This window comes from Plecotus auritus (assembly GCF_963455305.1).
Source record: "Plecotus auritus genome assembly, chromosome: 2".
Lineage (NCBI taxonomy): Eukaryota > Metazoa > Chordata > Mammalia > Chiroptera > Vespertilionidae > Plecotus > Plecotus auritus.
The window spans coordinates 34586999-34610888 of NC_137771.1; the positions used below are offsets into that span (position 1 = coordinate 34586999).

General features: G+C 40.0%; 1 protein-coding gene across 2 annotated transcripts in view; it reads right to left on the reverse strand.

Moving 5' to 3' along the window:
* ZFYVE9 (zinc finger FYVE-type containing 9) overlaps positions 1-23890 on the reverse strand; it is a 133282-nt gene that overhangs the window by 39633 nt on the left and 69759 nt on the right. The window contains exons 5-9 of one of the 2 annotated variants that reach the window (XM_080653676.1): positions 18734-18833; positions 16130-16306; positions 14339-14508; positions 7214-7334; positions 2037-2159 (exon numbers count right to left, since the gene is read on the reverse strand). In XM_080653676.1, coding sequence (XP_080509802.1) covers positions 2037-2159; positions 7214-7334; positions 14339-14508; positions 16130-16306; positions 18734-18833 — 691 coding nt within the window. The remainder of the gene's footprint in view (positions 1-2036; positions 2160-7213; positions 7335-14338; positions 14509-16129; positions 16307-18733; positions 18834-23890) is intronic. The other variant, XM_080653677.1, reaches the window with a different exon arrangement.

A 23890-nucleotide genomic window follows, 5' to 3' on the forward strand; every position in this document is an offset into this window, starting at 1 on the left:
AATTCTAGATCCTCAACAACATGACTTTACTTGGCTTCATGATGTAAAAAGTGATGAAAAAGATGGCTTTTCTGGACTACTTACTTCCACTTCTTCACTATAAGGCGCTGTAGAGTCTTAAAAGCATAAGCCATATATACTTAGAAATGTAGTTAAAAATGTTCAGTCCTTGGCACTTTTATCATTTGTATTCCAACATAGTGGGATCCCCAAAGGAATTTAAAAAGGATTCTAATAACATTATAAATACCACAATGTAAATCAAACTAACAAAAGATCCCTTCTTTCACTTTGGCAATTGTTATTTTATATACCTAAACAGATGGTGAGCTGGTTTGGCTCAGTAGATAGAGCATGGGCCTGGGACTGAAGGGTCCCGGGTTTAATTCTGATCAAGGCACATGCCCAGGTTGCAGGCTAGATCCTCAGTAGAGGGCGTGCAGGAGGCAGCCAATCAATGATTCTCTCGCATCATTGATGTTTCTATCTCTCTCTCCCTCTCCCTTTCTCTCTGAAATCAATAAAAAATATTTTTTTAAAAAAGGAATTCTAGGTTAGCCCTAGCTGATTTGGCTCAATGGATAGAACGCTGGCCAGAGGACTGAAGAGTCCCAGGTTCAATTCTGGTCAAGGCACACAGACTCAATCCCCAGCAGGTTGGTGCATGTGCAGGAGGCAACCAATTGATGTGTCTCTCTCACATCTATTTTTCCCTATGTCTCTCCCCCTCCCTTCCACTATCTCTAAAAATCAATGGAAAAATATCCTTGGGTGAAGATTAACAAAACAAAACAAAATAAAGAATTCTAGGTTAGTTATTTTCTAAGTGTAACTTATAAACTAGATATGACAAATTGAAATTTTGACCAAGTTACTTAATTTTTTGTTTATTTTTTAAATTTAATTTATTGGGGTGACAATTGGTTAATAAAATTATATAGGTTTCAGGGGTACAATTCTATAATATATCACTGTATAATGTATTGTGTGTTCACCACCCCAATGAGCACATTATTTTAAAATTGATCCTAGAAGATCACAAGCATTTCATAACTGGTCAAACATGCAAAGGTTTGTCTAGCAAGTAAACTAGAAAACTGCATTTCATCAATGTAGAACCTCTAAGGAAATAGATATTTCTGGTTTCCAAGGTCAACTTAAAACAAGCTCACAGTGGGAAAAAGAGGACTGTTGTCCAGTGCTTCCTTCCTCTCTCCAAAACTGTGCCTATTAATATTCATCCAAGATTGCCAAAACCGGTTTGGCTCAGTGGATAGAGCGTCAGCCTGCGGACTGAAAGGTCCCAGGTTCGATTCCGGTCAAGGGCATGTAACTTGGTTGCGGGCACATCCCCAGTAGGAGGTGTGCAAGAGGCAACTGATCGATGTTTCTATCTCATCGATGTTTCTGACTATCTATCCCTCTTCCTTCCTCTCTGTAGAAAATCAATAAAATATATTTAAAAAAAATATTCATCCAAGATAAATGTGTTCTCTATTTTCCAATATCATCTTAGAATCAGGATTTTAAGTTACTGTCTTCTCTCTCAAGAAAGCACCAAGAATTTAGAAGTTTCTTCTGAATCATAAGAAGTACTGAAGCTTCACTACATGTTAGTTAAATAATACTTCTCCCAAAGTTTTGCACCATTGTTAAGATTTCTGATATTTAAATCTGGCATGTAATTTTTTTTACCCTCCTGGATAATATACCCACCACTGGTTATCCTGGTGGTAAGTTGTGACATAACATACTCATTTCAGGAAGAACCTAACTCAGATCAGTTCAAGTTTTCTTTGGCTTTCCTTCATAGAGAATTCACCTATCTCATCCCTACAACTAAAAGTAAGAGTTTCTGTTAGTCCCACAACTGTCCTCTGGGATATATTATTTTATACAAACCAACTTCTTCAGTACCCAGTGGTCGATGTGGCTCTATACAAAAATATTTGTAATAAATTTGAAAGCTTTATGTATTATCTATGAGTCAGTAAAGTATCTCATTTTTTATTTTGAAAAACAAATTTCTAACTTACAATTTACAATTTTAACCATCGACAACAAATTCGCATTTAAAACAAATACAAGTGGGTCAGGGCCACCATCCTCCAACTGTTGCATCACTGAAATCTGTGATGGTTTCTCTTCCACAGCATAGTCTGTAAAGGGAAAAAAACAATGTAAGAGACTGGCTAAAGGGACAAACACAGAAAGAAATCTGATGGAGGAACAGGCTGATTATGCAAAGGAAAGAGAGAGCATCTGGTTTATAGGTAGAGAGAAGACAGGTTTGTGCCTGCTAGCTCAGTATCATTAACAGTGCCCCCTTTCACTCTCAAAAGTGACCCAGTGCAATTTGGAGGACAACATGGTTATCCTATGTAGAGATTGCTCCACAAAATGATTTGTGCCAAATCTAAAAACAACCCTTTTATTTAACAAAAATTCTGCAACAATCATAGTAAGAATTTCACATATTACATGTTTTAAGAGCAACATTTTAAAGAATCCATGATATATAAGTGTGATAACATACTAGTTACTTCTGGAAAGGATGCCTAGTGGTGGAGGTAGAAGAGAATCCTACTTTTTACTCAATGCCCTTGAGTATAGTTTGAGATTTTTTTGCCATTAAAAAATTAAACTTTAAAAAATGCACCTAGAAAATAAACCAAAAGTATCTTAAGTGATTGATTTCATGAAAAAATTCCTCTATGTGAAAGTCAAGAGTTCAGTACATATATCACCAAAATCACCAGTAAATCACACATCAGATTCTGAACATGAACAATTTAATACTTGAGGCTCTGAATAGAACCCTTCCCATATAATCCATGTAAGCACAGTACTATGTCATATTCAGCCACCCCATTTTGAATGATGGTAGTCATCTCAGTTTGAAATCAAAATCATGGGTAATAACCATTGTAGAATATAGAAATAGTGGAAAGAAACTGAAAATATGAAAATTGCATATAATGCATCATTAAGGGACAGCCAGGTAGAACAAAATAACACCATTTCCCAATGACTAATAGAAACCAAAACACTATTTTTTGGATGTATGGGAAATGTCTACCCTATCAATGAAAATATTTATTAGAAAGAGAAATACTAAGTAACTTTAAAAAAAGAAATAAATTTATGAAGTTATTTCACTGGAATATGACATTGCAAAACTGTGGTGAAGAGAGAGAGTAATGTGCTTTAAGTAAGCAAATATGAGATAACCAGTTGTTTCAAGTAGGAGAGGTTTTGACAATTAGAGTTAATGGATGTGACTTTTAATGAAAATGCAATCTTATTCATCTTAACAACAGAGTAGGCCAATACAATTTCTTATTAATCTAAGATTTATTAAAATAGCAGAAATTTGTCACCTACATAGTAATTTTACTAACAAAAGAATATTTTTAGGGGTCCCTGCCTGGTAAAGCATAGGCATTATACAAAGCAAAAGAATGCTTAACTTTATGTGAAAGTTCACTGCTGAATTATCAGAACACTGTTGGATTTGATAGTACAATACATTGAGCCAACACTGCTGAGAGCCTACTATAGGCACAGCACCATGCTAGCAGCAAAAGACACAGACACGCCCAGCCAGCATGGCTCAGTGTTTGAACATCGACCTATGAACCAGGAGGTCACAGTCCAATTCCCAGTCGGGGCACATGCCCGGGTTGTGGGCTCAGTCCCCCGTGTGGGGCGTGCAGGAGGCAGTGGATCAATGATTCTCTCTCATCATTGATGTTTCTCTCTCTCCCTCTCCTTTCCTCTTTGAAATTAATAAAAAATATATTTAAAATAAAAAGATACAAACATAAATTAAGACTGAAGGAATTCATCTTCTAAGTGAAAGAATCAGACCTATAAAATATCTGTATTACATTGAGAAAAAATGTAGTAACAGTCTACAAGAATTCCTACTAAAAGAGTAAGGATGCAAAACACTACTACAGAGACAACCTAGGTAAGGATTCAGAGGAGCGTTTTCCCCTAATCTGGATTTTGAAAGGTTGAGGAATTCTTCAAGGAGTCTAGGTCAGTGGTCAGCAAACTGTGGCTCACGAGCCACATGCGGGTCTTTGGCCCCTTGAGTGTGGCTCTTCCACAAAATACCACGTGCGGACGCACACGTACAGTGGGATTGAAACTTCGTGGCCCATGCACAGAAGTCGGTTTTCGGCTCTCAAAAGAAATTTCAATCGTTGTACTATTGATATTTGGCTCTGTTGACTAATGAGTTTACTGACCCCTGGTCTAGGTTATAGAAGGGTATTCTAGGCAAGGAAAGGATAATATTAATTACACTTTTTTTTGCTAAGTACTTTCAGATATGAAATCTGACTTAATATTCATGACTCTTAAATTAAGGTGGTGTAGTTACTAGTTTTTTTTAAAGACTAGGAAAAACATTCAGAGAGGATATATGATTTGCCCACTGGATCACACAGCTACAATGGATTAGTACTGAGAGAAAAGCTCAGGTTTGTCCAGCTCTGAAGTCCATTCTCTTCCCACTCTTCCACAGCAGAAGAAAAGGCATGAAAGTATGAAAAGCGAATATTCAAGACAGTAAATAAACTGTAGCATGCATGTGAACTGTAGAATGCATGAGGCAGTAGCTGAAAATAAAGTTAGAAAGGTAAGTTGAGATAAGGTTATAAGGAACACTGTATGCTAAGGTAAGCAATTTATACTGAAGGCATCGAAAATCCATTGACTGTTTCTAAGCAAAAGCAATATATGATAATACTAGAGGCCCGGTGCACAAAATTCATGCATGGGGGTGTGTGTCCCTTAGCCCAGCCTGCACCCTCTTCAATCTGGGACCCCTTGAGGGATGTCCGACTGCCTGTTTAGGCCCGATCCTACCAGTATTGGGCCTAAACGAGCAGTCGGACATCCCTCTCACAATCCAGGACTGCTGGCTCCCAACCGCTGCCTGCCTGCCTGCCTTCCTGTGCCCCTAACCACTTCAGCCTGCCAGCCTGATCACCCCCTAACCACTCCCCTGCCAGCCTGATTGATGCCTAACTGCTCCCCTGCCAGCCTGATTGCCCCTAACTGCCCTCCCCTGCAGGCCTGATGACCCCTAACTGCCTTCCCCTGAAGGCTTGGTCACCCCCAACTACCCTCCCCTACAGGCCTGGTCCCCCCCACAACTGTTCTCCCCTGCAGGCCTGGGTACCCCCCCAACGGCCCTTCCCTGCAGGCCCGGTCACCCCCAACTTCCCTCCTCTGCCGGCCTGGTCACCCCTAACTGCCCTCCCTTGCAGGCTTGATTGCCCCCAAATGCCCTCCCTTGCAGGCCTGGTCCCTCCCAACTGCCCTCCCCTGATGGCCATCCTATGGCAGCCAACTTGTGTCCACATGGGGGCAGCCATCTTGTGTGTTGGAGTGATGGTCAATTTGCATATTACTCTTTTATTAGACAGGATCTTTGTTTAAAAAGGTAACTGGCTAGATGTGGAAGATAAAGTACAGAAAGACTGAAGGCAAGGAGACCAGGTAAAAGACTAGGAAAAAACTGAGGAGAAATTATTGATAAAACATCTTTTGAAAATGTACTAATTGGATGCTGATCTGGATATGTCAACAAGAAACTTTCACAAAAAGATAAGCATTTTTTTTAATTGTTTAAAGTATTACAGATGTCCCATTTGTTTTGTTTGTTCCCATTAACCCCTTCCACCCTGCACCCGCCCCTCCCAGGCCTTCACCACTCTATTGTCTGTGTCCATAATATGCATATAGATTCCCTGGTTAATCACTTCCTACCCACCCCTCCACCCCACCTTCCCTCTGAAATTCTTCAGTCTGTTCCATGCAAAGACAAGCATTCTTTAAATTGGATAATAATTTACTTATCAGAACTCACTAAAAATATTTTTAACAATAAAATTGCCATTTAATTTCAGTATCCTCCACTTAAATGTACACTAGAGGTCCGGTGCACAAAATTCATGCACGGGAAGGGGGGGTGTCCCTCAGCCCAGCCTGAACCCTCTCGTAATCTGGGACAGCTGGCTCCTAACCACTTGCCTGCCTGCCTGGCCTAATCGCCCCTAACCCCTCTGCCTGCCTGCCTGATCACCCCTAACCGCCTCTGCCTGCTCTACCTGATGCCCCTAACTGCTTGCCTGCCTGCCTGATGGCCTCTAACCGCTCGCCTGCCTGCCTGATGCCCCTAACTGCTCACCTGCCTGCTTGATCACCCCTAACCACTAGCCTGCCTGCCTGATCGCCCCTAACTGCCTCTGCCTCGGGCACTGCCGCTGCAGTTTTGTCTAGAAGGATGTCTGGAATGACGTCCAGAAGGTCGTTCGGCTGTCCAGTCTAATTAGCATTTTACGCTTTTATTATTATAGATTTTGAATGTATATTACACTTCAGAACAAAAAGTTAAATTAATGTACTGATGTATCAGGTGGGCCAACCCTAGAACCACAAGAAACACTTTAGAGTATTATATGCTTTAAAATATTTTCAGCCTGGCTAGTGTGGCTCAGTGGCTAAACATCGACCCATGAACCAGGAAGAGATCACCTGTTTGATTCCCAGTCAGGGCACATATCCAGGTTACAGGCTCGATCCCCAGTAGGGGGCACACAGGAGGCAGCCTGTCAATGATTCTCTCTCATCATTGATGTTTCCACCTCTCTTTCCCTCTACCTTCCTCTCTTTGAAATCAATAGAAACATATTTGAAATACACAAGTATTTTTAAAACCTACCAATCAACTACATTTACACTAAAATTAAAAATATATCCTTCAATAAATGAAATGACATCCTATATAGTAAAGATGCAAATGGTCATTACACCATGAAGCGTAACGATCGACTGCGTAACGACCGGATCACGGATCAGCAGGAGGGTGGGGAAGCGAGCTACAAGCAGGCAGCAGAGAACCACAGGAGGGAGCAGAGCAGCAAGCTATGAGGGGGGGGGGGAAGGGGAGGGGGACCGGGGGAGCTACAGGAGGGCGAGGCAGCGGGCAGAGAGCTACTGGAGGGTGGTGGTGAGCTACTGGCACACAGATTCGTGTGCAGGGCTACTAGTTATCATATAAAAGCATAAATATCTACTCTAAAACAACCAGTAATAGCAACAATTAATTTCACGGTATTGAGTAGTTGATTTTTTTGTTAGAGAAGGGTGGTTATCACCTTCCCTTAATTAGAAGGCAATATGTAAGTACACAAACCTCCTTTTACACCAGTAGAGATGAGAATGGGAGGAAGACCGTCTTCAGGAATAAGGTTCATTGCACTCCCAACAGGACTTCCAACCTGAGTTATATTCCCAGAGAACAGAGAAATATCTGTCTAGGAAAAGCAAATGAGCAAAGTGAGCATTATAGAGATGTTTAAGACTTTGAAAAATATAATCAAGAATATAAATGAGAACTGAAGTGGAAATTTGGAATTCATACTTTTTTCATACTCATTAACCTATGGTTTCCTAGAAGACTGGGCTTATACTATGAAATTGTTCCCAACTGTACAGTCTCTCCTTTTGGCATCATCAAATCATAGTAAAGAGAGAAGAGGCGAAGATTCCCTTACCCAAGTTTCTTTTGCCATAAAAAACATATATATATGTTTAAAACTTGCAGTGTGAACAAACACAAAATTCAATGTTATCTCATAATTTCTGAACTTTTAATGTATTTGGTTTCTTAAAGTCTCATTTATACTGCTTTTTCAAAATATCTTTGAAAATAGTGGTGATGGTTGTACAACAATATGAAAGTACTTAATGCCATGGGTTGTGCACTTAAAAATGGTTAAGATGGTAAGTTTTATGTTATATATATACTAGTGGCCCGGTGCATGATATTTATGCTTCCTTCCCCTGGCTTCGCTCCCTGTCACCTGGGAGCCTCCAAGTCCCCACTCCCGGGCTGCCCGGGGGCCAGCAAGTCCTCGCTCCCGGCCACAGCACCGCTATTGTAGCTCCCTCCGCCCCCCACCTTCCCCTCATAGCAGGCGTCCCACCCCACCTGGCCGCTTCACGCCTGCATATGCAAATTAACCCACCATCTTTGTCGGATTAACTCCTGATTGGCTGTGGGCGTAGCGGAGGTACAGTCAATTTACATGTTTGTCTATTATTAGGTAAGATTTTACCACAATAAAAAAAGAAAAAAATTAACATTGATAGAGATTAACATATAGAGATTAAAATAGGTCATCATTGCCCTGGCTGGTTTTCCTCAGTGGATAGCGCGTCGGCCTGTGGACTAAAGTGTTCCAGGTTCGATTCTGGCTGGGGGCACATGCCCAGGTTGCGAGCCCCCAGTGGGGTATATGCAGGAGGCAGCCAATCAATGATTCTCTCTCATCATTGATGTTTCTATCTCTCTAGCTCTCTCCCTTCCTCTCTGAAATAAAAATATATTTATAAATAAATAAAATAAAATAGGTCTTCATTTTCATTTACTATGCCATGAAATAAAACTTAATTTTTCTTTGCATTAATATGATCATGCTAGATATCTATACTAATAAAAGTGTAATATGCTAATTAGACCAGGAGACCTTCCAGACGTCATTCTGGACAAAGCCATGGTGGCGGGGCCGAGGCAGAGGCCATTAGGGGCAATCAGGCCAGGAGGGGAGGGCAGTTGGGGATGATCAGGCTGGCAGGGGGGGCAGTTGGGGTGATCAGGCCAGCAGGGCAGGGCAGTTGGGGGTGATCAGGCTGGCAAGGGGGGGCAGTTGGGGGTGAGAAGACCAGTGGGGGGTCAGTTGGGGGTGAGCAGGCTGGCAAGCAGAGTAGTTAGGGGCAATCAGGCAGGCAGGCAGGTGAGCAGTTAGGAGCCAGGGGTCCTGGATTGCTAGAGGGATGTCCGACTGCCAGTTTAGGCAGGGATAGGGCCTAAGCCAGCAATTGGACATCCCCCAAGGGGTCCCAGATTGGAGAGGGTGCAGGCTGGGCAGAGGGACACACACCCGTGCATGCATTTCGTGCACAGGGCCACTAGTATTTAATAAAGTATAATAAACACATTTTGAGTGGGATTAAATCCTCTTAATTAACAACTTAATAGACCACACTCAAAGATCTATTAAAATGATGCTCTCTTCTCCATATTCTCCATCACTTAAGAAAGAAAAATAGCCCTAGCTGGCTTGGCTCAGTAGATAGCGTCAGCCTGTGGACCAAGGGGTCCCAGCTTCGATTCTGGCCAAGGGCACATGTTTTATATCTTCACCTGAGTGGTGGTAACATGGTGTGTGTGTGTGTGTCTGTGTGTGTGTGTGTGTCTGTGTGTGTGTATGTATATGTGTTTATGTATATACCCAATGCACAAAATTCGTGCAAGGGTAAGCCTTCCTTTCCCTGGCTGCCAGCACCGGTTTCCCTCTGGCACCCAGGACCCAGGCTTCCCTCCGGCCACCGGCAGGCACCTGGGACCCAGGCTTCCCTTGCAGCCCCAGCTTCATCCAGGTCGTCGAGAAGGATGTCCGGTCTAATTAGTATATTACGCTTTTATTATTATAGATATAGGGTGTCCCCAAAAATGTATATACACACTTTGAATAATTATAAAGGCAGTGTTTATTAAAATACATTTCATTTTTATTTAACAGCCGTCAGCTGTTAAAGTGTATATACATTTTTGGGGGGATACCCTGTATGTATATGCTCATCAAGTTGTTTCCCAAAGATTAATTCTCCTAAAGCACTTTGCTATATATATTTTAAAATTTAATAAATATTTAAATTACTTTTGAAAATATGTCAATATCACCCAGCCAGCATGGCTCAGTGGTTGAGCATCAACCTATGAACCAAGAGGTCACAATTTGATTCCCAGTCATGGCACATGCCCAGGTTGCAGGCTCGATCCCCAGTGCGGGCCTGCAGGAGGCAGCCAATCAATGATTCTCTCTCATCATTGATGATTCTATCTCTCTCTCCTTCTCCCTTCTTCCCTGAAATTAATAAATATATATTTTAAACAATATGTCAATATCTTGTTATACTTTTATCTATACTATCTATAATTCAGTGGGAAACCATTATGACTGATTTCAAGGCATAGTATAGGAAATAAAGCAATATAGTCTAACTTGCTACTTAATGATGCATTAATTCACCTTTTAATATCATAAGAAGTGACCACCTGACCTCTACTTAAATACCATGTGTGAAAAGGCATTTATTTAATTTAGTGAGCACCTACTAACTGCCAGGTACTCTATAGGCCATAAAGATGAGAAAACTACATTCCAGTCTGGCCTTAGAGAATTTGTTTTCCCTCATTTTACCAGATAAGTATTATAATAGAGTGTTGAACAATGTGAGACCACAGAAATAAAATAACTAACTTGGTTTAGTTTCTCTTAAACTGAGCTACACCTTGTTTCCCTATAACATGTATCCACTAGAGCTTCCTCATTCATTAAAAAAAAATTTTATGTTAAACAGAGCAATTAGACAAGAAAAAAATAAAAGGCATCAAAATTAGAAATAAAACTATCACTATTTACAGATGACATGATTCTATATAGATAAAGATTCCACCAAAAAACTATTAGCAACAACACAAAAACCTATGTTCAAGAACCAATCATACAATTTAAAAGATGTAAAAAATTTTAATAGAAAACAAAGTCATAATTGCATAAACATCATAGATATAACTGATTCAGGCAAGAATTGTCAAAGGACAGTGAAATCACTTGTGGAAAGATTGCTGGGGGAACAGGACATTCAGAGTCTCAAAATATCAACCCTCACATTACTTATTAACTGCAAAGAGGAATAGCTGTTTTTGCAGTGGAGAAACACAGGAGATATCAATTTAACCAACTATTAAACTGATTATTTCTTTATGTGTTCCATTAAAAAATGGTCATCGCTTAGGTGGTATTATTATTGCCAAAAATGTTTAATCTAAAATTAATCATGAGAAAAAATCAGACAAATACAAATTAAGGACTTTATGCAAAACATGGCCTAGATATTCCAAAAACATTAATAAGGTTGACCTTGAACAATGCAGAGGTTAGGGGCATCCACAACTTGCACAGCCAAAAATCTGCATATAACTTAAGTCAGTCCTCCACATACGTGGATTCCCAACCATGGATTGAAAATATACTTGACCATTAAACAACACTGGTTTGAGCTGCATTAGTCTACTTAAACACGGTAAAATGAAAAGCAAATTTTAAAAAGTGGTTTAACTGTTCTCAAGTAAAGAAAACCAAAGAAACATGATAACTAAATGCAACTATGATCCGTGATGGGATCCCAATTTTTTAAAAAGATTTTATCCTATACAAGAGGCCCGGTGCACGAAATTCATGCCCAGCCTGCATCCTCTCAAATCTGGGACCCCTCGAAGGATGTCCGACTGCCCATTTATCCCGGCAGGATCGGGCCTAAATGAGCAGTCGGACATCCCTCTCACAATCCAGGACTGCTGGCTCCCAACTGCTCGCCTGCCTACCTTCCTGATTGCCCCTAACCACTTCAGCCTGCCAGCCTGATCACCCCCTAACCACTCCCCTGCCAGCCTGATTGATGCCTAACTGCTCCCCTGCCAGCCTGTTTGCCCCTAACTGCCCTCCCCTGCAGGCCCGGTCCCCCCCAAATGCCCTCCCCTGCAGGCCCGGTCCCCCCCAAACTGCCCTCCCCTGAAGGCCCGGTCCCCCCCAACTGCCCTCCCCTGCAGGCCTGGGTCTCCCCCAACTGCCCTTCCCTGCAGGCCCGGTTGCCCCCAACTTCCCTCCTCTGCTGGCCTGGTCACCCCTAACTGCCCTCCCCTACAGGCTTAATCGCCCCCAACTGCCCTCCCTTGCAGGCCTGGTCCCTCCCAACTGCCCTCCCCTACTGGCCTGATCGCCCACAACTGCCCTCCCTTGTAGGCCTGGTCCTTCCCAACTGCCCTCCCCTGCTGGCCATCTTGTGGTAGCCATCTTGTGTCCACATGGGGGCAGCCATCTTGTGTGTTGGAGTGATAGTCAATTTGCATATTACTCTTTTATTAGATAGGATAGAGGCCTGGTGCACAGATGGGTCTGTCTGGTTTGCCCTGAAGGGTGTCCAAGATCAGGGTAGGGGTTCCCTTGGGGTGTGGGGCAGCCTGAGCGAGGGGCCTGTGGGGGTTTTCAGGCTGGCCATGTCCCCCGGCGACCAAAGGGGAGGCCCTGGTATCTGGGATTCATTTATCTTCTATAATTGGAACTTTGTAGCCTTGAGCGGAGGCCAGGGCCGGCTAGGGTGGGTGGGAAGCTTGGCTTCCTCCATCTCCGGGGGCAACCCAAGCCTCCTGCTCTCTCCAGCTCTGTGGCTGCCGCCATTTTTGTTGGGATTTATTTATCTTCTATAATTGAAACTTTGTAGCCTTGAGCAGAGGCCAGGGCCGGCCAGGGCGGGCAGGAAGCTTGGCTTCTATTGCTGGGGAAACCCAAGCCTCCTGCTCGCTCTGTGGCCACAGCCATCTTGGTTGGGTTAGTTTGCATACTTGCTCCTGATTGGCTGGTGGGCGTGGCTTGAGGGCATAGTGGAGGTACAGTCAATTTGCATGTTTCTCTTTTATTAGTGTAGATAATAAAGAGCTAATATGCAAATTGACCCTCACACCCTCGCACAAGATGGCCGCCCCCATGTGGTCAAAGATGGCCACCACAAGATGGCCAGCAAGGGAGGGCAGTTGTGGGCAATCAGGCCAGCAGGGGAGGGCAGTTAGGGGCGACCAGGCCTGCAGGGAAGGGCAGTTAGGGCCAACCGGGCCAGCAGGGGTGGGTAGTTAGGGGCAACCAGGCCTGCAGGGGAGGGCAGTTGGGGGTGACCAGGCCAGCAGGCGAGGGCAGTTGAGGGCAACCGGGCTGGCAGTGTAGGGCAGTTGGTGGTTACCGGGCTGGCCGGGGAGGATAGTTGGGGGCGATCGCACCAGCAGGGGAGGGCAGTTCGGGGCAATTGGGCCGGCAGGGGAACAGTTAAGCGTCGATCAGGCTGGCAGGGGAGTGGTTAGGGGGTTATCGGGCTGGCAGGCAGGCGAGCGGTTAGGAGCCAGCGGTCCCGGATTGTGAGAGGGATGTCCAACTGCCGGTTTAGAGACTGGGCCTAAACCGGCAGTTGGACATCCCCCAAGGGGTCCCAGATTGGAGAGGGTGCAGGCTGGGCTGAGGGGCACACACCCCCCCCCCCCAGTGCACGAATTTCATGCACCGGGCCTCTAGTTTAATAATAAAAATTTTATATATGTGCACATGTGTATAAGTAAAATCTATAAAGAACATTATTGGAACAATTGAGCAAATCTGAATATGGACTATATATTAGATAACAGAATTATATGTTAAATTTCTTTCTCATATGATAATTGTATTCTGCTTATGAAAGAAAATAGCTTGTTCTTAAGCAATGAAGTACAAATAATCCTCAAATGGCTCATCAAAAAAATAACTGTGTGTGTGAGTGTGTGCGTGTGCGTGTGTAAGGGTAAAGCAAATATGGCAAAATGTGAACAATCGGTAAATATAAGTGAAGAGTATATGGGTGTTCACTGTACTATTCTTGCAACTTTTCTGTGAGTTTGAAAATTTTCCAAACAAACAAGTGAAGGAAAAAGAAGGAACCTTCTTGACGAAGTGATTATAAAAATTCAGGGAAGAATAAGATAGTTCTGGCTGGAACCCTTTGTAGCCTTAGGGTGAAAAAAAAGACTTAGAAATTTTTGAAGACAGATATGACATGGTTTTATGTTCCTTCACCAAACAGGAAATTTAGCTCTGTATGTCAATAAATCTAATATTAATAACATGCAATTTCAGCTAAAATAAAATCCATAAATTATGTAAATCCTTGAAAAAATCACTGATCATAAATATAAATAGTAACTAACAACTCTATGAAAACTTCAAGAGTAAAAACTTTATCTAAATTTGATCTTCTTGTTTGTTTGTTTTTTAAATGGACACATATACTTAGGTGGAATTAACATAAGCCTTATTATAGCTTTGACGACCAAATTCAAGGAGGCAATGAGCAATAGAAAGGGTACCACTGTATAGAAGTATATTTGCTCATTTTGACCCGAGGTGACTCTTGTTTTCTCACTGAGTCCAGAAAAAGTAGCTAGTATTTGTCCCCTTCTGAAAATTAGGTCCCAAGGAAAGAGAATTCCATTAGCCCCAAAATTGTGACTAGTACTAGTATACTGTACCCCCATAAATACACACACATGCACTAAACTGTATCCAGACTGTATCCACAGAAAGGTCACTCAACTTAGAAAAAAAGCAAGACATTGGTAGCACATGCTAAGGTAAGTAAGCACTCACTTTTAGTTACCATTTTGTTTTCTTACCTCTGCTGGTAAAGGACTGGTAGTTACTGGCTTGACTGGGTCATGTGACACAGCCAGAGTTCCTGCAGAGGAAGTTCCATTCATTGTTAATTTGGCTGCATCAGCAACTTCTCCATTAGGCAAGATCCCATCAGCAAACCAAACTCGCCTCTGCTCTCTGGGCTGAGCCACTTAAGGAACCAGAAAAATAAAAGGCATCAATGTGACATCGGTAGGGTTTCTAACATTAAAGAAGAAAGGGTCACCAATTCCAGATGTAAAAAATAAAATAAAAATCACTATTTAGCATCTTATAATTATAAATATTAGAACTGTAACTGTGTGTAAAAGTGGCTATAAATTAATAAAATACACATTTAAGTATATTTCACTTCTATAACTTATATGCAAAGATTTAAAACACTTTGGTTTAAAATATGAAGAATTCTTAAATACACCTATGATTATATCACATACTCTGTCCCATGACACTAAAAGAGAAACTAAAGAAGGTGTTTTAAGTGCCTAGGAAATAAATAGCAGGGGAAAAATATCTAGCAGTAGACATCCACATCTCCTAAAAAGATGAGGTTCCATAGGAATTAAATATCTGGAAAAGTGCTATGGTATTTTTAAAGGGCAAAAGACGCCCTGAAGAATCTTGAAGAATTATTAATTAAAAAGGAAGAATTGGCTCAGACATGTAAGCATTGGGAAGCAAACTGACCAGAACTTTGGCTAAAGTGTAACTGAAGGAGAATAAGACTTATCTGGCATTGAAAAAGTAGTTGGCATTTTGGTAAAAGAACAAGAGAAAGCTGGAAAACTGAATCTGATGAAATAATATTTTTAAATCCAGTTTTGGAAATCAATTCAAAGAGCCAAAACGAAGAGAGATAAGAGAAGAACAACAAAAATGACAAATGAAGTAAAGAGAATAAAGGTTTTAAGAAAGAAAACCTGAACTCATAAAAATACAGAGTATCATTAAGGGATGATCTGAAGAAAGGGGAAAATGGGGAAGAATATGATAATGTCAACAGAAGTCTTCGATCTTCAAAAGGGGAGAAGGGCTATTAAGCAAGGGGAAGGGAATACTACTAGACAAAAAAAAATAATGCAAGAAGATTGATTTTAATTATCAAGGGAAACTTCCTAATAAGATCATTTTAAGGAAATATGTAATTGTTACTTTTTCTACTGATAATCAATCCCCTGAATTTACAAAGTGCCTTTCATCTGACAATATCATAGAGATATAATTAAAATCAGTTTAGCCTATAATTTCCTACCTACCATATGATATAATCAGAATTAAAGTTCTGAATTTTATAAAGATCTATGTACCTAACACAATATTTCCATATTTTTATATGAATAGATTAAAAATGAAGAGAAAATGACTCTGTATATGTCAAAAAGCAATGGGCTGGTCAGAGGAAGAACTCTCATTTTCATCACTTAGTGAACTCCTATAAAAGAACATTAAAGTAGGCATGAGGTTAGGATTTTATAGGCAGACTTCAAAATCTGCATCTCTTTTCAAATATAAGCAGTGTAATTGCTCCGTTCTAAAATTAAAGAGAACACTGGCATATTTTAGAGATGCCTCCAAAATATCAGGCAACACAATATTATTCTTTACTTGCCCGGAAATAGTCTCAACACATTTCTCACCTTGTTCTTCCACTTTAATAACCATCCAAAGGGACTTATCTGTAGTGTTTTAAAGATTTGTGCTGTAAAATCACATCAGCACCTTTTCAGAGGAACTTGGTGAGGAAAAAGAGAGAACAGCACATGATCCCCTACCTTCTGTTCCAGGGTGCTTTAAAACTCCCACAGGTACCATCACAGTGGGAGGTGGAGAGCTCAGGGCTCCTGAGGCCTGAGCTTGCTGCAAGGGAGGGATAGTAGAACAGTATTCAGCAGGATTGTTAGGGTTAGGGCTCTGGCTTGAGGCACTCATCATGTTCTCCCAGGCTTGAGCTAAAGCAAATACAGACACAATCAATGTGAATGGATTGCAAAATATGGACATCAAGACCTCCAAATATTGGATAAATAATGTAGCTCCTCCTCATTAACACTCATAGTATGTCTCTCTTCTAGCTGGCTAGTGAAGTAGTACTAAGGAGATAAGTAATTTTAGTCAATAAAGGAGACCATTTAGTTAAGTAAACCATTTGGAAGCAAGAAATAAGAATTACATGATACTTCTAATACAGACTGATAGGTCAAGTCTGAGGTTTATGACTAGGCCCATGGCTTCTGTAAAGGAGACCACACATTCCCTTAAGAGGGAGTGAAACAACATCAAACTTACTAAGGATTTGCAACAGGGATAGCACTTAGGCATTTGGAGGTGGGGTAGGGAGGTTTAATGTTTAATACATTTTATAAAGTTCTAGCAAAAATAAAAATCAGGGGCTAAAATAACATGACTCCATTGTATAATATTTACTTTGTCATTTCTAGACTTTTAGGTTCTTCTCTTAGTTAAGGTAAAATCTCATTTAAAAAATTCTGAAGCCTAAAGCTCAGGTGAATGCATCTCAACACTTTTGTGGATTCTGCTTTTGTGCAATGATCACCCTGAGTAAAAGTATCCAGCAAAAACAACCATTTCACATATGTGGTGTGTCTCAAGAGCATAGGTCCCATTTGAACATGAAAATGTGCCAATATCCTATAAGTGCCATCAATAAATATAAATGCTCACAATATATTAAAATACTATATTTTGTCAGTCTATAATTTAACTAAATACTGACATATTGACTTTAAAGTAAATAGGATGAAAGATGCTACAGAAATGAAAGATTTCAAATTTTATATTCCAGGTTCAGGTAATATCACATGCCCAGGAATAGACACCACCCAATTTTTTTAACATCTTTTTAAAAATCTCATTCAATGTCCAAGAATGATCCATAAGATTCTGAATATTTATTGCCTCCAAACTGCAGGAAAGGCTGGAAACAACAGTTATGCTCCTTTGAAAGCTTGGCAGAAAGAAGGGAAGAGAAAAGGAAAAAGGGACAGGGAACACTGAGAAGCACCAAATTAAATATTCCGTAAAAGACTGGGCTAAGCCATGCGAGAAAAGACACTGGAAAAACCAGGAAAGTAAATTATTTTAGGGTCCCATTAAGGGCATCTTTGCTTAACAAAATGTAAGTAGTCCATATGAATCCTCTGCCATTTCCTTCATCTTTAGTTTTACCAAATTAAAAAAAAAAAAAAGCTATCAAGTTGAAAGACCTCATCAAATACAAGTGGTATTGGGTACTGTAATTAAGCAGCATGCTCTTAACTGTGGATATATGTCCGAAAATGAAAGCAAGAATCAAAATTACTAATTGAGCAACAGAATGAAATAACCATTTAAAAAATGACCTTTAAGAGTAAAGAGAATGAATTAATATTTGATCAAAATTATAAGAATTCAGAAATGGGAGGAAATTGGGTAGCTCATAGGAGATTAGAACAGATCAGATTAACTGACATGCAATAGGTTAATAAGCCAGCAACAGGGAAACATCACTATGAGCAACACAGACAGACAGAGCAAGAGGGGCCTCGAGCAGGTGAGTTTCGGCTTCCAGGAGGCACACTATCCTGGCACAGGCAGCAGTGGTATCCAAGTTCAACATTTTATGTCTATTAGTAATTGTTTTGACAACTGTACAAAGATGTACTCAAAGAGGAAAATACTACAGCCTAATCAATTACATATCTCTTTAAGAGAATACTCTGGCGGCTTTTGTTTGTTTGTTTAACTAAAATGCCTTGGGTTCATTTCCAATCCTGCAACAAAGGAACACTGGATAAGCTATATTTATCTTCTCCTGGATATATATATATATATATAATATATTTTACCATGTAACTAAATTAAAAACCATTATCCTTGTAACAAATCTGAGTAGTATTAAGGAGATAATAGAGAAATGTAATTTTCTATTTGATCCTAGATGCTAAAATGTTTATTTTTAACTAGGTGAATGAAACAAGATGTTAATAAGAATATATTCTAAGTTATTAAGGTATTTCCTAGAGATAGCTTCCCTTGAAAGGAAAACCTCAGTCCAATTTTAATATTTCATCATCTAAGTGGTCAAGAGTCCCCTACCCCCATCCCACTTCAATCATTTCACAGAATATTAACAGCCACATAGCACCAGATTTCCACAAGAACTTCCATTCTTTCTGCAAAACTTACCTGACCTTAGCATTCATTCATTACATTAGGCACAGGAATTCTGAAATGCTGAAGTATTTTTAAAACATGGAAATTTGGCTCAATATTTTCAATTAAAGTTATGACATTTCAGAAGCTAAACAACTTGTAGAGAAAGGCAGGAAATTCTCCTGTTCTCAATAACTGTGAATTCAACCTGTTTTAATACTTACCATTCATTAGCACTGAGTGGCAGATTACACATACTCTAGCTTCCTTTCTATCCATGTATAACAATTTACATTTCAGGCTACAGCAGGAAGCACAGAAAACCTGCAGGAAAAAGAACATAATAAATTTACTTAGGATCATAGTAGAAAGGGAGTAAACCAGTACTGACCAACACTGACTGATAGGAAACCTTATTATTACAACACTAAAAACATTAAAGGAAAACGCAGTTGAGCACAAGACCCAATTCAAAAGCAAGAGTGTGAGATTACATGTCTGCCAGCAATAAGGAAAGTGAATTTTGGCTAAAAATAAAAATCTTAGCCAAGATCAGCAAATACACATGTGGGGATGGAGGAGAGAATCTGAGCTGCCCTTAGGCAAAATTCCTACACACAATATCAAATAACATAGGCATTTATAGATAGTTACATCTGCTATTTCTACTTGGAAAGGTAACATAGCAGGGTGAAATAAACAAAGACTAGGAATTCTGGGTTTTAACTTCTGTTTTTTACTACCCTTATATGAGGAATAATAATCATATCTAGCACCTTATTTTCACTAGCACCTTATTTCACCTTCCAGGCTTGACTCTTGATAATCTTACTTCTTTTTCCGTTCCACACCAGGCAAAAGAAATCTCCTTAGCTCCCTGTGAGATTTATTTTCTTCAGAACTCATTAGTCACTTATCCCAGAGAGCTTCATACAAGCAGAAAGCTGTTCTCAGTAGAGTTTTTATGGCCAATATGTATCTACTAGAGGCCCGGTGCATGAAATTCATGCACAGAGTGGGCGTTCCCTCAGCCCGGCCTGCACCCTCTCCAATCTGGGACCCCTCGGGGGACATCCCCCTTGCAATCCGGGATGACTGGCTCCTAACCACTCGCCTGCCTGCCTGCCTGATCGCCCCTAACTGCCCTCCCCTGCCAGCCTGATCATGCCCCTAACTGCTCTCCCCTGCCAGTCTGATAGCCCCTAACTGCCTCTACCTGCCTGATCGCCCCCAACTGCTCTCCTCTACTGGCCTGATCTCGCCCCAACTGCCCTCCCCTGCAGGCCTGATCTTGCCCCAACTGCCCTCCTCTGCAGGCCTGGTCACCCCCAACTGCCCTCCCCTGCCAGCCTGATCTCGCCCCCAACTGCCCTCCCCTGCCAGCCTGATCACCCCTAAATGCCTCTGCCTCAGCCCCCACCACCATGGCTTTGTCCGGAAGGAAGTCGAACATCTGGAAGATGGCCGGTCAACCTGGTCTAATTAGCATGTTACCCTTTTATTAGTATAGATAGATTATATAGCATAGGATTGCTTAAATGGGGGGGGGGGGGGGGCTTTTTCAGCAGGAGGTGATGCTCTTGGTAGACAAAAACACATAATCCCTATATCTGGACTGATAGCCAGCCATATGCACTATACTGCCAAACCGGTAATTAAAAAATTAAATCACTTTCTTACACCTTACACCAAATAGCTGTTGCCCTTAAAACCCCTCCCCAGCCCCCACCTTAGGTTCTGCCTTCACAGTTCACCCAGAGTAGGTTCTGATTGGTCGGTTTCAATGCCAGCCAGCATTTCCGGGCCTATCTCCAGGCATGATCAGCAGCCGCCCCAGGCTGCTGGCGAGTGGGCTGAACTGCTGACCTCTGGGAGAGAGAGAGAGGCTTGGCTGCTGGCAAGGCCCAGAGAGAGAAGCAGCCTGGCGTTCAGTCAAGCCTTTGGTTGTTTTGGATGTTATGACACTGGCTCTTTATATATATAGATATCTTACAAAGATGAACCAAGAAATGAAGTCATATCAAAGACAGTGTGAGAGAGATCATCTCCTCTCTTCCTAGGTGTTATTAATATCTAGCTACTATAACTACCAATTTACAGCTTTCAGAGGCTTTATATTTTCAAAGTAACCCTGAGATGTAGGAAGAACATGGGATATATTATTATTTTATCCCAAAAGAAACTAAGTTTGGATGGTTAAATGACTTGCTCAAGTTCACCACAAATTGTATAAATACTAGGAACTCCACATCTGTTATCTCATTAAACCTTGAAAATTCTATGAAGACATTTATAATTAACAGTTAAATAAACAAATGCTCAGTCGTACAGCTAGTAAGTTACATAAGTTTCTACAGGCTCTGTTCTTAACCACTATGTGATATATTGCCTCATACTAATTCATGCATTTCATGAATTCACCCAGAGACTTGACTTTTCCTTCTCCCTCACCATGACCACATCCAGTCAGTCACTAGGTCCTGTTGGTTTTCCCTCTTAAACAGTTCTCCCCACTCTTCCTCTCCCTCACTAATGCTGCTGCCTTTTTCAGGCCTTTATTATCTGAAGCCTAGAATATCATCATATCAATTACCTGTCTTTCTAATCTTCAGATACATCTTTCCAATTCATCTTTCACCCAAATGTGAAATGACAGAACTTTTTAAAAAGTAAATTTAATTATGTTTACCTTCCTTAAATCCTTTAATTACCTTTCTAACCAAGAGATAAAACCAACACACAATTTATTCATTTACTCCACAAATATTTGAGCCATGACGTGCTGGGCACCATGCTACCCCACTGGGTGTGGCAGTGAACAGACATAGTCCTTGCCTTTGTGGAATTAACGGTCTATGGAGGTTATAATCTAAAAATCAAACAATCATACGAAGTACATGTAAAATTACTTGCTGCAAAAAACTGCATAGTAAAAATAAAAAGATCATGTAATCTAGGCTTACTGGATTGGCAGGGTCAGGGAAGTATTTAGGAAATGACAGATAAAATCTGAAGTATGGGTAAAAGTTTTCTATGCATAAAATGTTACTAAGAAGTGAAACAATAATAAGCAGAGGAAATGGCATATGCACAGGTTCCATTAGGAGAAGAAGCATGGATCCATCAAGGAAGTAAAAACAAGTTAATGTGGCTAGAGACCTGAGAATTAAGGGCTGCATGGAATAAGAGAAGGCCAGACCAAGCAAAGGTTCTATAGGTTGTATGAATAATTGTGGTCTTCTTATTACAGCAATGGGAAATCACTTAAATATTTTAATCAGGTAAAGACATGACTATATCTGCATTGCTACAGTGTAGAGAAGAAATGGAGGGGAGCAAGAATAAATTTGGGATGGTTCAACATACAAAAATCAATCAATGTAATATACATTAACAGAATGAAGGGGGAAAAACCCACATGATCATCTCAATTGATGCAGAAAAGGCATTTGAAAAAATTCAACACTCTTAATAACAAAAACACTCAAAAACTAGAAATAGAAGGGAAATACCACAATATAATAAAATCCACATATGAAAAAGCCACAGCAAACATCATACTCCATGGTGAAATACAGAAAGCCTTTTCCTCTAAGATCAAGAACAAAGCAAGTATGCCTGCTTTCCCGTCTTCTATTCAACATAATACTGGAAGTTCTAGCCAAAGTAATTAGGCAACAAAAAATAAATAAAGCCATATAATTGAATAAGAAGTAAAATTATCTGTTTGCAGATGATATTATCTTGTATGTAGAAAACCCTAAAGATTACACACACACACACACACACACACACACACACACACCCAAAAAAATAAACAGTTAGAACTAATAAATGAATTCAGCAAAGTTGCAGGATACAAAGTCAACACACAAAAATCAGTTGCGTTTCTATACACTAATAATAAACAATCTGAAAAGCATTATGCTAAGCGAAATAAGCCAGTCAGAGAAAGATAAATATCACATGATCTCACTCATTTGTGGAATATAATGAACAACATAAACTGATGAACAAAAACTGATCCAGAGACAGAGAAGCATCGATCAGACCGTCAAACCTCAGAGGGAAGGTAGGGGAGGGTGAGGGTAAGGGTAAGAGATCAACTAAAGGACTTGTATGCATGCATATAAGCCTAACCAATGGACACAGACACCAGGGGGTGAGGGCATGAGTGAGGGGAATGGGGGGATAAGGACACATATGTAATACCTTAATCAATAAAGAAAAAAATAAAAAATAAAAAATAATCGAAAAAACTTGAACAAATCCGTCACAAAAGAGGATATTTGAATGGCCAATAAACTCACAAAAAAGATGCTTGAAATAATTTGTCATTAAGGAAATTCAAATTAAAACTATCACATACTCAGTAGAATGATTAAAATGGAAAAAAAAAAAAAAAAACCAAGTATGTATTGATAAGGATATGGAGCAACTGAAATTCTCATGTACTAATGGCAGGAGTGTAAATTGGTATGACCATTATGGATTGGTATCCATAATATCTGAATATATGCATATTCCATGATCCAGCATTTCTACTCCTAAATGTATGTGTAATAGAAATTAAAACATATGTCCACCAAAAAAAAAAAAAATCAGTTGCGTTTCTATACACTAATAATGAACAATCTGAAAAGGAAATTATGAAAACAAATCCATTTATAATAGCATCAAAAAGAATAACAGACTGGATAAAATATTTGTGCCATATATAACAAAGAGCTAAGATTCATTATATATTAAAAGCTTCAATAAACTAATAAAAAATACACATACCTTCAAGGAAAAAGATGCAAAGAACTCATACAAGTAAATTCACAGAAAGATATATTAAATGGTCAACAGATATAGATATATTAAATATCACTCATGACAATAAAAAATTTTAAATGACTTATTTTTTCCTACTGTACTAAGATTTTTTTTTAAAACCTGATATTATCCAATGGTGGTGAGGGTACAGAGAAAAGATAAACTTTCTCTCATATCCTGCCAGTGATAGTATAAATTGGTAAGTTAATTTAACAATATCTCTAAAATTTTTAAGTGTTCATTCCTTTTGACCCAACACATGCAATTTTAAAGATATGGCCTACTAAGAACTTCTACATGTATAAAGAGATGTACACAAAAATTATCTATATACAGCTTATAATAACCAAAAGTTATAAATAACCCAAACTGTACTGGAACAATTAAACGGAGTATAATCATAAAATGGAATTCAGCCTGTAAAAAAGAATGAGATCATTCTGTTTGTACTATTCAGACTGTAAAAAGAATGAGATAGTTCTGTTTGTACCGACTAACATAGAAAAGTAAAGTAAAATAAGTTGGAGTATGACAGTGGATAGAAATAGGGCCTTTTTCTTTCT